This window comes from Otolemur garnettii, unplaced genomic scaffold, assembly GCF_000181295.1.
Source record: "Otolemur garnettii isolate 467f Iridium unplaced genomic scaffold, OtoGar3 scaffold00071, whole genome shotgun sequence".
NCBI lineage: Eukaryota > Metazoa > Chordata > Mammalia > Primates > Galagidae > Otolemur > Otolemur garnettii.
The window spans coordinates 4318917-4331431 of NW_003852466.1; the positions used below are offsets into that span (position 1 = coordinate 4318917).

The 12515-nt window shown below is 43.5% G+C and overlaps 2 protein-coding genes across 2 annotated transcripts in view; one reads left to right on the forward strand and one right to left on the reverse strand.

The window, feature by feature from the left end:
• The window catches only part of TGS1 (trimethylguanosine synthase 1), a 65575-nt gene extending 58073 nt beyond the window's left edge, over positions 1-7502 (reverse strand). Inside the window, exon 1 of the mRNA XM_003793684.3 lies at positions 7248-7502. Within this exon, the coding sequence (XP_003793732.2) occupies positions 7248-7351 (104 nt within the window). The 5' untranslated portion in view covers positions 7352-7502. The remainder of the gene's footprint in view (positions 1-7247) is intronic.
• A 90-nt stretch (positions 7503-7592) lies between these two features.
• TMEM68 (transmembrane protein 68) overlaps positions 7593-12515 on the forward strand; it is a 49693-nt gene continuing 44770 nt past the window's right edge. The window contains exon 1 of the mRNA XM_012807548.2: positions 7593-7746. The gene's annotated coding sequence lies outside the window, so the exon portion shown is untranslated. The remainder of the gene's footprint in view (positions 7747-12515) is intronic.

The following is a 12515-nucleotide window of genomic DNA, read 5'->3' on the forward strand; positions in this document are numbered from 1 at the left end:
GCCACCCAATCTCCTAAATCTTATCAGGAGGGCTTTTGGTGAGGAGATGCTCCCAGGGCAATTTCTTGGAATGAAAAGGCTTAAAGGTTCTAATCGTGGTATTACTAACCATGGTAATTCCTGGTATTACTAACCAGGAATTCAGAGGGACTTGAGAATGAGGAGGGAGAGAGACAGGAGTGGTGGGGAATGGGAGGAGGGGAGGTGACAAAGGGGGACGAACACAGGTTCCCCCCTCTCTGCAGCTCCTTAGCCTGGTGGCCCTGCCTGCAGCAGCTTTTGCAAATATCTTCAGACCTTTTCACACCCCTTGAGCACGTAATGCCCTTAACCAGGGAAAGACAGAGCCATTGCTTTTTTGTTTGTTTTTTTTGAGACAGAGTCTGACTATGTCACCCTCAGTAGAGTGCTGTGGCATCACAGCTCACAGCAACCTCAAACTCTTGGGCTTAAGTGATTCTCTTGCCTCAGCCTCCCAAGTAGTTGGGACTACAGGCACCTGCCACAATGCCTGGCTATTTTTTTTTTGTTGTAGTTGTCATTACTGTTTAGCAGGCCCAGGCCAGGTTCAAACCCACCAGCCCCAGTGTATGTGGCCAGTGCCCTAACCACTGAGCTATGGGTGCTAAGCCCAACACAAGCAACTTTGTAACAAAAACCAATTACCAGGCAGGGCCTGCAGCTCAAAGGAGTAGGGCAGTTGACCCCATATGCTGAAGGTGGCGAGTTCAAACCCAGCCCCAGCCAAAAACTGCAAAAAAAAAAAAAAAAAAAAAAAAACAACCCCCAAACCAACTACCTCACTATTTCACATTTTCCTACATTCTAGGCTTTGTGCATGCACACACAATTTTTGAGATCACTGTGTTATTTGTATTCAGATGTCAATTTAACATGAAACATTTTTCTGTAATGATACTTTTAAGAACTCTACAACATTCCAACTATATCTTCTTCACACAGATCATGCACAGAAACTGGAATGTACAGACAAACTACAATGTTACTTTAGAGTGCTAAGAGAGTTTTAATGTAACATCCTTAGAAAACAGAAATTAGCTACAATATTAGGGCATCTTCTCTCTTAAAAGTCAGGGTTACACTTACTAGCCCCTGAACCTCCAGCATATTTTCCAACCACATGTGTGTCAATGACCCTTGGCAACAATTCCAAGATACTATCTTATCTTCAGGTTCTTTTCATTCTAAAGGGTTATAATCCGAGTATTAACTGATTTAAATGAAATAGTCATTCTTTTCTCTTGACCTATTTTGAACCCAGAACATGCTTTTTTTTTTTTTTTTTTTAATTTTTATTTTTGAGACAGAGTCTCACTATGTCACCCTCGGTAGAGTGCTGTGGCATCACAGCTCACAGCAACCTCAAACTCTTGGGCTTAAGTGACTCTCTTGCCTCAGCCTCCCAAGTAGCTGGGACTACAGGTGCCTGCCACAATGCCTGGCTATTTTTTGTTGTTGTTGTTCTTGTAATTGTCATTGTTGTTTGGCAGGCGTGGGCTGGGTTTGAAGTAGGTTTGAACCCGTCAGCCCCAGTGTATGTGACTAAAGCCCTAGCTCCTGAGCTACAGGTTCCAAGCCTAGAACACACTTCTTAAAATGAAATAGAAGTTCTAAGTCTTCCCATGGTCTTTCTTTTTTTTAGAAAGGAGATTTCATGTAAATAGTATCAGAATCCAACCCGGCTAAGAAGCATGCAGGGTTGGCATCAGCTACAGGCTGGCTCTTCTTCCTTGGATTGTACCTCCAACATGTAGCCAAGTACCCTTTTCTGGTGAGCTCTTTGGTCCCACCCACAGCACTTGCCTGTAAGCATTCTGGGGAGGCCCTGAGGAAGGAGCAGAAAGATACTTCTTCATGTGTGAGGTGTGAATCAGATATTGCACAGCATTGTTACTAAAACGGTCCAAGGCTACAGATAACTTAAGGCAGAAACATCAGCAATCAGAGAGAATGCTAGCTCTTAATTTTTATGAAAACACTGTTTCTTTTAACCTTTGAGTATCTCCAAGAGCACGTATCAATAGGAATGGCATATTTCTAATGTCTGGTATTTGATGTATTTCCTATTGTACTTGCTAAGTATTTTCTATAAAACCATCTTTGAGTTCACTCTGATCCAGCATCGTGACTCAGGATGAACTAATTGTTGAACCTGGCACACGTAAAGGCTACAACAATTATCACTATCATGCCTATGTCATCTTTTTATCATAGTACCTGATATTTTGGTGGCCAAAATACATGGTAAACAAGTGATTCTTGGAACTCTTTGAAGTACAAGCAACATGTACTCCACTGAAAGGGTTGATTCCACTGAATCAGTTTTAAGTATAAAAGGGAAAGGAAGTCCTTTCTGAAACTGTTGAAATATGATCATAGAAATTTTACGTGATTTGCATAAGGCCACATGACTGATTTTTGTGAAACTCACAGAGATGTTCTGTGAGGTCACGACTCTTTTAAATTCTAGTTCAGGAACCTGTTGGGAAGAATACACATCAAACGATCTTTCTGTACTGCTTATGAAATATTAGAGACCATTACAAAGCACTGTCACATGAACACGATCAGAGGTATATACAGGCTCAGTTTCCAGAATAGTCCTTTATTTCAACTAATCTATATAATACTTAAGTATTTGAATAGGACATCAGTTGCTGTAGCGAATTCTTAATCACGGATATTCAGTGAAATTAAATGTTCTATATATAGGACAGAAAAAAAGCTTTGGTGTCGCACTGATGTGAGGTAGAATTCCAGAAATGCCATTTACTGACTATGTGAATTTTTAAGGCCACTTCTGAGACTCAATTTTCTACCTGAAAAAAAGGATGACAAGACATATCTCCCGAAGGGGTTACTGGAAGGCTCAAATGAAGGTTGGGTAGAGTGCAGACATCATAGGACATAGCAACCTCACACTCTTGGGTTAAAGAAATCCTCCTGCCTCAACCTCCTGAGTAGCTAGGACTATAGGTATACATTAGTTGTCCCCAGCTAATTTTTTCAATTTTTTAGTAGAGACTGAGTTTTGCTCTTACTCAGGCTCATCCTAAACTCCTGACCTTATGCAATCCTCCCCCATTGGTCTCCCAGCATACTAGGATTATAGGCATAAGCCACCATACATGCTGAACTTAAAAAATTATTCTGGTGCTTGTTAAAATGGTAAGAAAGGCTATCAATTGTGATAGGCATCAAGACTACGGCAATAAGAGACAGATTGTGCTCACCTTTGAAAACAGCTGGAATCAGACAGCTAATGAACAGAATGGGGAAGGTTAGTGAATGGAAGATTCATAAGAAGAGATATTAAGAATAGGGAGAATAGGGAGATTCTTGCTAAACTAACTTAACAGGCAGGCCAAGGTGATCAGAGACCAATGCTGGGAGAATTATCACTAAATTGACTTAGCTGGATTCTTGTTAAAACTGGGTTAGGCACAAACGTAAATAATGTAATTAATTGTTTATATCCTTGTATATAGCTGGGGAAAAAAAACTGTGTTAGGCAGCCTAAAGACAAGACTCAAAGGACCTAATCAATGGCGGCTCACGCCTATAATCCCAGTACTCTGGGAGGCAAGGAGGGCAGACTGCCTGTGCTCAGGAGTTCAAGACCAGCCTCAGCAAAAAGGAGACCCTGCCTCTAAAAATAGCCGGGCGTTGTGGTGGGCGCCTGTAGTCCCAGCTACTTGGGAAGCTGAGGCAAGAGAATTAATTGAGCCCAAGAGTATGAGGCTGCTCTGAGCTACGACACCACAGCAGTCTACCGAGGGTGACAAAGTTAGACTGTCTCAATAAATAAATAAATAAATAATAAACAAAGAGAACTCAGGAGAGTCTGAATAAAGTTTGGACAAGAAGAGAGTCTCTGTCAGTAGAAAATGTAAAATAATTAGTCATTGTACTTAAGAGTCATCAATCAGTCCAGTGGATTTGTCAACTTTAGTGGACACTTGTTAGTCCTCATTTTGCTGATATTTCAGTAGCCTTCCAACATAAACACTTGATGGCAGTGTATTGGTCTTGCCTTCTACCTGTTTCCCAGTTAAAACACTTTGCTTTTTGTATTTCAAAAATGTTGGAATCCCCCACTGGCACAGTGGCTCCCTTACGTAACTCCAGCACTCTTGGAGGCTGGGTCAAGGAGAGCCCAGGAGCTCAAGACCAGGCTGGGTAACACACCAAGACCCTGTCTCTAAAGCCCCTCACTCCCCAAATCATACAACAAATGTTGGGATTCCCAGGATGGATCCTGCTTCCACCTAACCCCCAAATTAATGGCTTCAATTACCATCCAAGGGTGAACAGTTCAAGTTGTATTGACCAGCCAAGACTTCTCCAGAATTCCAATCAATGCATCCAACCACTTATGTCATCTACCCTTGGATGTCTCACAAGTACCCCAAAAATGAAATGTACAAAATCAAACTTATGATTTCTTTCTTTCTTTTTTTTTTTTTTTAAGAGACAGAGTCTGACTTTGTCACTTTTAATAGAGTGCCAGGGTGTTATAGCTCACAGTAACCTCCAGCTCTTGGGCTTAGGCGATTCTCTTGCCTCAGCCTCTCGAGGAGCTGGGACTACAGGTGCCTACCACAACGTCTGGCTATTTTTTAATTGCAGTTTGGCCAGGGCTGGGTTCGAACCCGCCACTCTTGGTATATGGGACTGGTGTCCTACTCACTGAGCCACAGGCACTGCTGATTTCCTCACTACTGCCCCCATTATTCTCCAGTGATTCCTAGCTCATTAAAGGGCAGCAATACAAGCTAGAAACCAGGGAGTTTCCACTGACCTGGTCTTCTCCTTCTTATCCTTTTTTTCTTCTCCATTACCCCACATCCAATCTAACCCAACAATTTTTCTCCTAAATTTAGTCCTTTCTCCATTTCTATTGCCACCCATACTAATCCAAGCCACCATAATCTCTTGCCTGGAGATTACCATCCTCCACACTGGTGCCAGAATAATCTTTTAAAAATGCAAATCTGATCGCAACTGAAGTTTTTCCCATAGTCTATAAAGCCCTACATGCTTTTTGACCCTACCTACCTCCCCAAATCTATCCTTTTTCTTTTGGAGTCATTTTGTTCAGTTTCACAGGCTTTCTTTTACTCCCTTAAGATCTTTAGAGTTGAGCCTGCTAAGAACACTTCCTGCCAGAAATACCTCAGTTTATTTTCTCTTTAAAACTTCTTTCCAGGCTCGGCGCCTATAGCTCAACCGGCTAAGGCGCCAGCCACGTACACCTAAGGTGGCGGGGTCGAATCCCCAGCCCGGACCCGCCAAACAACAATGACGGCTGCAACCAAAAAATAGCCGGGTGTTGTGGCGGGCGCCTGTGGTCCCAGCTACTTGGGAGGCGGAGGCAGGAGACTCGCTTGAGCCCAGGAGTTGGAGGTTGCTGTGAGCTGTAATGCCACGGCACTTTACCCAGGGGGACAGCTTGAGGCTCTGTCTCAAAAAAAAAAAAAAAAACTTCTTTCCAAATGCTACTTGTCAAAAAACTTTTGTGACCCTTGGAGAAAGGGTAGGTTATCTGTCATCGCAACATCCTGGACTTTTGTCTCATAGCACTTAATAACTATAATTAACCAAGCAATTATGTAAACAGTTGTCTTAATTTAATATTGATCTCCTTTGAGAGAAAGTACATTTGATTACATGTAGGTGCAGGCTACAGGCTGTCTCGTGGGCCCTACCAGCACACTTTATACACAGGCACACAAAGCTTTCACTGAATGAGTGATTACATGCATGCTTGACTACAGAGGCAATACTTTTTACATTAAATTTAATATACAGCTTCTTTTTGTTGCAGAATTTTCCGATTATGCAACAAAACACTCAATAAAAAGAATTCCTTTAAGCTTAAATTCTACTACATCAAACCATATTAAAATCTATTAACATAAAACTTCACTTCCACAATGATTTGAATCTAACAATACACATATGACATAAAGGTAACTACTTCTGTTATAGAGATTAAAATTTTTTTTTTTTTTTTTTTTTTAGAGACAGAGTTTCACTCTGTTGCCCCAGGCTAGAGCGCCCTGGAGTCATGGGTAGCTCACAGTAACCTCAAACTCCTGGGCTCAAGCAATCCTCTTGCCTCAGCCTCTCCAGTAGCTGAGACTACAGGCGCCTGCCACCACAACTGGCTAATTATTGTTTTTGGTAGAGACAGAGTCTGGCTCTTGCTCAGGCTGGTCTCACCTCCTGATCTCAAGTAATCCACCTGCTCCTGCCTCCCAGAGTGCAAGTAACATGCAGGCATAAGCTACCATGCTCGACCCGGAAAAAAAAGATTTGAGTGGCTTAATTTATACATTTAATACAAAGAAAACGATCCCCAGAACCCAATTCTTTTGTCAGTTTTTTTCCTACATTTTTTTTTTCATGTAGGGCAATTTTTACCTGAAACAAACATTCCCCCCAAATAAAGCCACCACAAATATGAATAAGTCTTTTTTATCTTTTTTTTTTTTTTTTTTTTTTTTTTTTTTTTTTTTTGAGACAGAGCCTCAAGCTGTCCCCCTGGGTAGAGTGCCATGGCATTACAGCTCACAGCAACCTCCAACTCTTGGGCTCAAGCGAGTCTCCTGCCTCAGCCTCCCAAGTAGCTGGGACCACAGGCACCCGCCACAACACCCGGCTATTTTTTTGGTTGCAGCCGTCATTGTTGTTTGGCGGGTCCGGGCTGGGGATTCGAACCCGGCACCTTAGGTGTACGTGGCTGGCGCCTTAGTCGGTTGAGCTATAGGCGCTGAGCCTTTTATCTTAAATGATTATGAGTTGTAACTATGTGCATTCGAGCCTGAATAGACTGTAAGACTGTTAAAAAGACGGTAAACAAAGCAAGTTACTCAACTTTAAACTTTCACCTTTTGATGTCACACCTATTAAAGGTTTTTACAAGTCACTCTCTTCCAATTTTTTAAATGCCCTCTCAATTTACAAACGTAAGATGACATATATCAGGCATCACACTTTTTCACAACCGCCTACAAAGCAGCTGCAGTCCTTCACTTAATGCCAGGGAACGACCGCCCCGTAAGGTCCGAGGGTTTCTGTTTTTTGTTTTTCCTACACATCACGTTGTTCAAGGGTCAGAGAACTCTGGCTGTTTTCAGGGATCAATTACAACTACGTCCCCAACACCTACATTTCTGAGTAATGACAGTGCTAGAAAACGAAGAGAAACCGTTTCTACTTACTCCACAAACGCCCTGGAGCAGAGGCACAGGATCTTACACTCTTCGCCCCGGTCTTCAATGAAGAGAAGCATTTCGGCCACGCGGCTCCACTTCTCGCAGCACATTTTCCCGCCTCAGAGGCAGCCGTGCCTACCCAGCTCCGGCCGGGCTTCTGCCAGGTTACTGGAGACCGAAAATAGGCCTCGCCGCCAAGTCCCGACTAAAATTCGGGAACTGGCCCGGGACGGCTCGTGCGCGGACCCGCCTGCACCCGGAGAAACCCGAGACGCCGCCGCCGGAAGTGGCTCCGGGAGGCCACCGGAAGGGGCGGGACGACGCGCGGTGTCACCTCGAACGTGGCCCGGGCTGGCTGCATCCTCCGCTCTTGTTTCTTCTTCGTAAGTTGCCTGCGGGAAACCGGACGCGAAATCTTTCCGCCTCGCACCATTTTCCTCAGAGGCACTGAAGAGCTCCCAGCGCTGTCGGTGGCTGAAGGCGAGGTTGCCCGCTGCTGTCCGAGGTGTGTCGGTCCCCGCATTGGTTTCCCCTCGCTCTTCCAGCCAGGCGCGGGGGCTCGCTGGGTTGGGGGCGGCGCGGGCCGCGCTTCAGTTGCCCCCGAATCCCTGGATCCCGTGGTCACGAGCCCCTCTCCCCGCCGGGCTCGGTGTTGGTCTGGGCGCCAGAGTGGCCGAGGTCCTTCCCCCGCTGGGGCGTAGCGAGCCTGTTTTCCTTGCCCCGCATCTCCCCTTGTGCTTTGAAACCTCCAGTTCGGCGCGTTTCGCGGGCAAGGCTTCTCCATTCTCAGGAAAGGCCGCTGGGCTTTGCCCAGTGACTTCCTCACTCAGGGACCCGGTTCGAGCCTCCCGGGTGAAAAAGCTAAAGGGAACTAGGTGATGATCACGGGAGTGTAGTAAGCGGGCCGCGTGGATGGGGGCTGGAGAGTGTTCGTATCCACAAACCTCCAGCTTGGAATCCTGGTTTATGCGCCTTTTCCTCCTATGTGACTTTGGCAGACTGCTTAACTTTTCCGAGCCTCATTTTGATTATTTGTAAAATGGGTTGGTAACAGTAACTACTTCGTCTGCGCTGCGGAAAGGACTCAAGAAACTGTGTATCAAACCTTCCCTTTGAGCTATTAATAGTTTGAGTAAGGTACAGACCTCGTAGGTGCCGGCCACAGTCTCTGTCCCTGCAGTTCGTAACCTGTAAAACAGGTCTCTGCGTTTCAGCTGCTAATTGTATAATAAGAAAAATATGTGCACGTGCACATACATAGGATGGAGGAAACTGGGAGAGCACGGCTAGATTTGAAAAAGGCAGTCGTTATTTTGTGTTTGGTATTCGTGGAAACTGCATCTTCCTTCAAGAAGGAAGCTTCTTCCTTCAGACTTTAAAGTTGTTGGAGGCTTCTTAGGACGTTCTTTGGGCGGTTAAATCTCAAAGTGGTAAAATCCAGATGTTTAGAACGTCACTCGTACTTCGTCCGCTTTTACTACTAGTAGGTGGAAATACAAGATTAATTTTTAAATGTTTATTCCCACATCGTTACAGCTGCCCTACTTTGAGTTTAGAAACATGCTGATTTTAGTGATTCTAGTGTAAGAGTGATGCAGAGTTAACAGATACACCAGTACAGATAGATGCACATCATTATTAGGATGAGTGGCTGGGTTAAGAAAATAAAGGTAGAACAGTAGGTATGAAATAGAGTGGAATGTTAGCTAGAAGTTGAAAGTCATATTGGGATTTAAAAAAAAACCAAATTTTGAAAGGTGTTTTACATCAGAATCTTGAGTTTGAAGCATGATATATAAAAGCTTAATGATAAAAGATTGAGTTTGCCAGATATCTTGACTGAATTATTATTATTATTTATTAATATTATTTTTAGAGACTAAGAGTCTCACTTTATTGCCCTCAGTAGAGTGCTGTGGTGTCACAGCTCACAGCAACTCCTGGGCTTAGGCGATTCTCTTGTCTCAGCCTCCAGAGTAGCTGGGACTATAGGTGCCCGCCAGAACACCCAGCTATTTTTTTGTTATTGTTGCAGTTTGGCTGGGGCGGGGGTTGAACTTGCCACCCTCCGTGTATGGGGCTGGCGCCCTACCCACTGAGCCACAGCACCGCCCAGATTGAATTATTAAATTGAAGGTTTATTCATGGTTTGAGTGCTTATTCTTTAAAATTCACTGCTATGGCTTTGTTAAAGCATTATTAAATACACAAAAGCGAAAAGAAATAATTTGTATTTCAGTGAATATTTCTTTTAATTGCCATTTTCAGAATGTTCTCAATGTGGCTTATACATTAAAAGTAAAAACTGGAAAAGTTCTGGTAATAGGTGTTTAAAAGTAGATATATTTTCTTAAAATTTTGCAGAAAATCCAAACTATCCTGTATTCTACTTTATTAGTTTTAGAAATATTCCAGTTTTAAACATTCATAAGATCAATTATAGTAATACATATGTATAAATACCCATACATAAATGTCAGTGTTATAGCAAACATCAATATCAATATGATATTTTAGCTTGTCAACTTGTTACATAATTTCCAGATTGGAAAATTAATATACTTCATACATGGTATGTGAGTCATGTGACTGTGTTCAGTTGTATCACACCCTCTCCCCCCAAACATCTTTTAACACATACAGTTCTTTTTTTTTTTGAGACAGAATCTCAAGCTGTCACCCTGGGTAGAGTGCTATGGCATCACAGTTCACAGCAACCTCAAACTCTCTTGGGCTTAAATGATTCTCTTGCCTTTGCCTCCCAAGTAGCTGAGACTACAGGCATCCACCACAACACCTGGCTATTTTTTGGTTGCAACTTCCGTGTTGCTTAGCAGATTTGGGTTCAAACCCGCTACCTTATGTGTATATAGCTGTATGTGGCTGACACCCTGCCCACTGAGCTACAGGCCCCGGCCCATATATAGTTCTTACTGGATTAAAATGAAATGTAAGAGGCTGGGTGTGGTGGCTTACACCTGTAATCCCTGCACTCTGGGAGGCCAAGGTGAGTGGATTACCTGAACTCAGAAATTCAACACCAGCCTAAGCAAGAGTGAGATCTCTAGGCAGGTGCTTGTAGTCCCAGCTACTCAGGAGGCTGAGGCAAAAGGATCCCTTGAGCCCAGAAGTTTGAGGTTGCTGTGAGCTATGATGCCGTGGCACTGTACTCAGGGTGACAGAGTGAGGCTCTGTCTCAAAAAACAGTGATCAGGAGTTAGGCACATCCTGTGGTAAATCAGGCAGAAGTAAAGGGAAGACAGGAATTACAATCTTAATATTTTTAGCCTTTCTGTCGAGAGAGAGGAAGAGGTTATACTCATTGAATTTTAAAGAGGCTTTGTTATGTTTGTATGTTATCACCTCAAAAGCACGTTATTCAGACTCTTGTAATAGTTCTATAGTAACAGGTTAGCACATGTTGGGACACTTTCTTCATCCACATTTTTTGTCTTAGAGTATGGTGTTGTGATCATTGCTCACTACAAACTCAAACTTCTGGGCTTGCGTGATCCTCCTGCTTCAGCCTACCAAGTAGCTAAGGCTATAGGCATGCATCAGCATGCACAGATAATTTTCAAAATTTTTTGTAGAGATGGGGCCTGGCTGTATGGCCCAGGATGGTCCCATGACTTCAAGGTAGGAGATTCCTCCCACCTCAGCCTCCCAAAGTGCTGGGATTACAGGTGCCAGCCACCCCACCCAGGTTGATCCATATTTTTGTTAAAGATTTCGGTGAACACAGATCTGTATTTAGCCAGCATTTGTTCGGTGCATGCTGCATATATACCAGGCATTATTCTAAGTGCTTTATCTCTGTTTTCTTGGATAACTATCTCTTTAATTTGCTGATGATTTATCCATTCTAGACAATTTTTTTTTATTGTTGGTGATTCATTGAGGGTACAAAGAACTAGGTTAAACTGATTGCATTTGTTAGGTAAAGTCCCTCTTAATAATTGTGTCCTGTCCTGGAGAGGTGTGTGGACCCCATGACCGCCCAACCCCTGCCCTCATTCCCTCTCCCTGTAACTGCCTTCCTCCACCCACCACCGTGGACTACGTCATCAGTTGTCCTCATATCAGAATTGAGTGCACATTCTAGGTAATATTTGACACAAAGGTGTGAGGGCCCTTCACTTTATTGTACACTGTATCCTATCCCTTTTGGCCTGTCAGTAGTCAAGGCATGGCCCTCTCAACTATCTCCTCTCCTTCATCATCCATTTCTCACGCTCATTGGTGCGTTATCATCAGCATTAAAAACTGCTGTATTTTCTCCTATCTTAAAACAGGAGCAGCAGCAGCAATGAACTACTGACCGATATTTGCAACTACTAGATACCCTGTATCTCTCTGCTTCTTTGTGCAACAGTGTTCCTCAGAATAGTTGTTCATATTTGCAGTTTTTAATTCATTTTCTCCCATTCTTTCTTGATCTGACTTTACTTTTATCCCCACTGTACAAAATAGCTCTTATAAGGACTTGCTAGCATCTTGTAAGTTGTAAAATCCAGTGATCAGTGATCATTTTCTTACTTTACTGTGCCTCATGTTTAAAACAGCTGAACACTCTGTCGGTTCTGAAACGCTTTCTTCCTCTGAGGTCCAGGGTGCTGCCCCCAGAAGGAGGACGCTGCTCGCCACTGTCTCCTACTTCCAAGGTTCAATCCTGGGAACTGTATTTACTCCCTAGCAGATTTACTTTAATTTCATAGCTTTAAAATGCTGTCTAGATGTTAGCAGTGCCCAGTTTTCCCAGTGTATTTCTCAGCCCCTGACCTTCCTGCTATGTGCTGCTTATGTCCAGTTGCTTACTGAACGCCTTCATTTGCATGTCCAGTAGACGTCTTAATGTATCCCACACTGAAGGCCTGATCTCATCCCACCCTCAGCCTATTCTGGCTACAACTCTGTCTTTTCATAAGCAGGTTAATAATGATGACAACAGTACTCGGTTAATACTTACATAGTAAAAAAATCTTAGAAGGATAAGATTTTTCTACGTGTGATTTTCCCTACAGTCTCATTAAGTAGATGCTGTCATTATCTCCATTTTACAGATGACAAAATTGAAGCAGGGAGATAACTAATTTTCTGGGTCACCAAGTTTTTTTTTTTAGACAGAGCTTCAAGCTGTCCTACTTGGTAGAGTGCTGTGGCATCACAGCTCACAGCAACCTCCAACTCCTGGGCTCAAGCGAGTCTCCTGCCTCCGCCTCCCAAGTAGCTGGGACCACAGGCGCCCGCCACATGCCCAGCTATTTTTTGGTT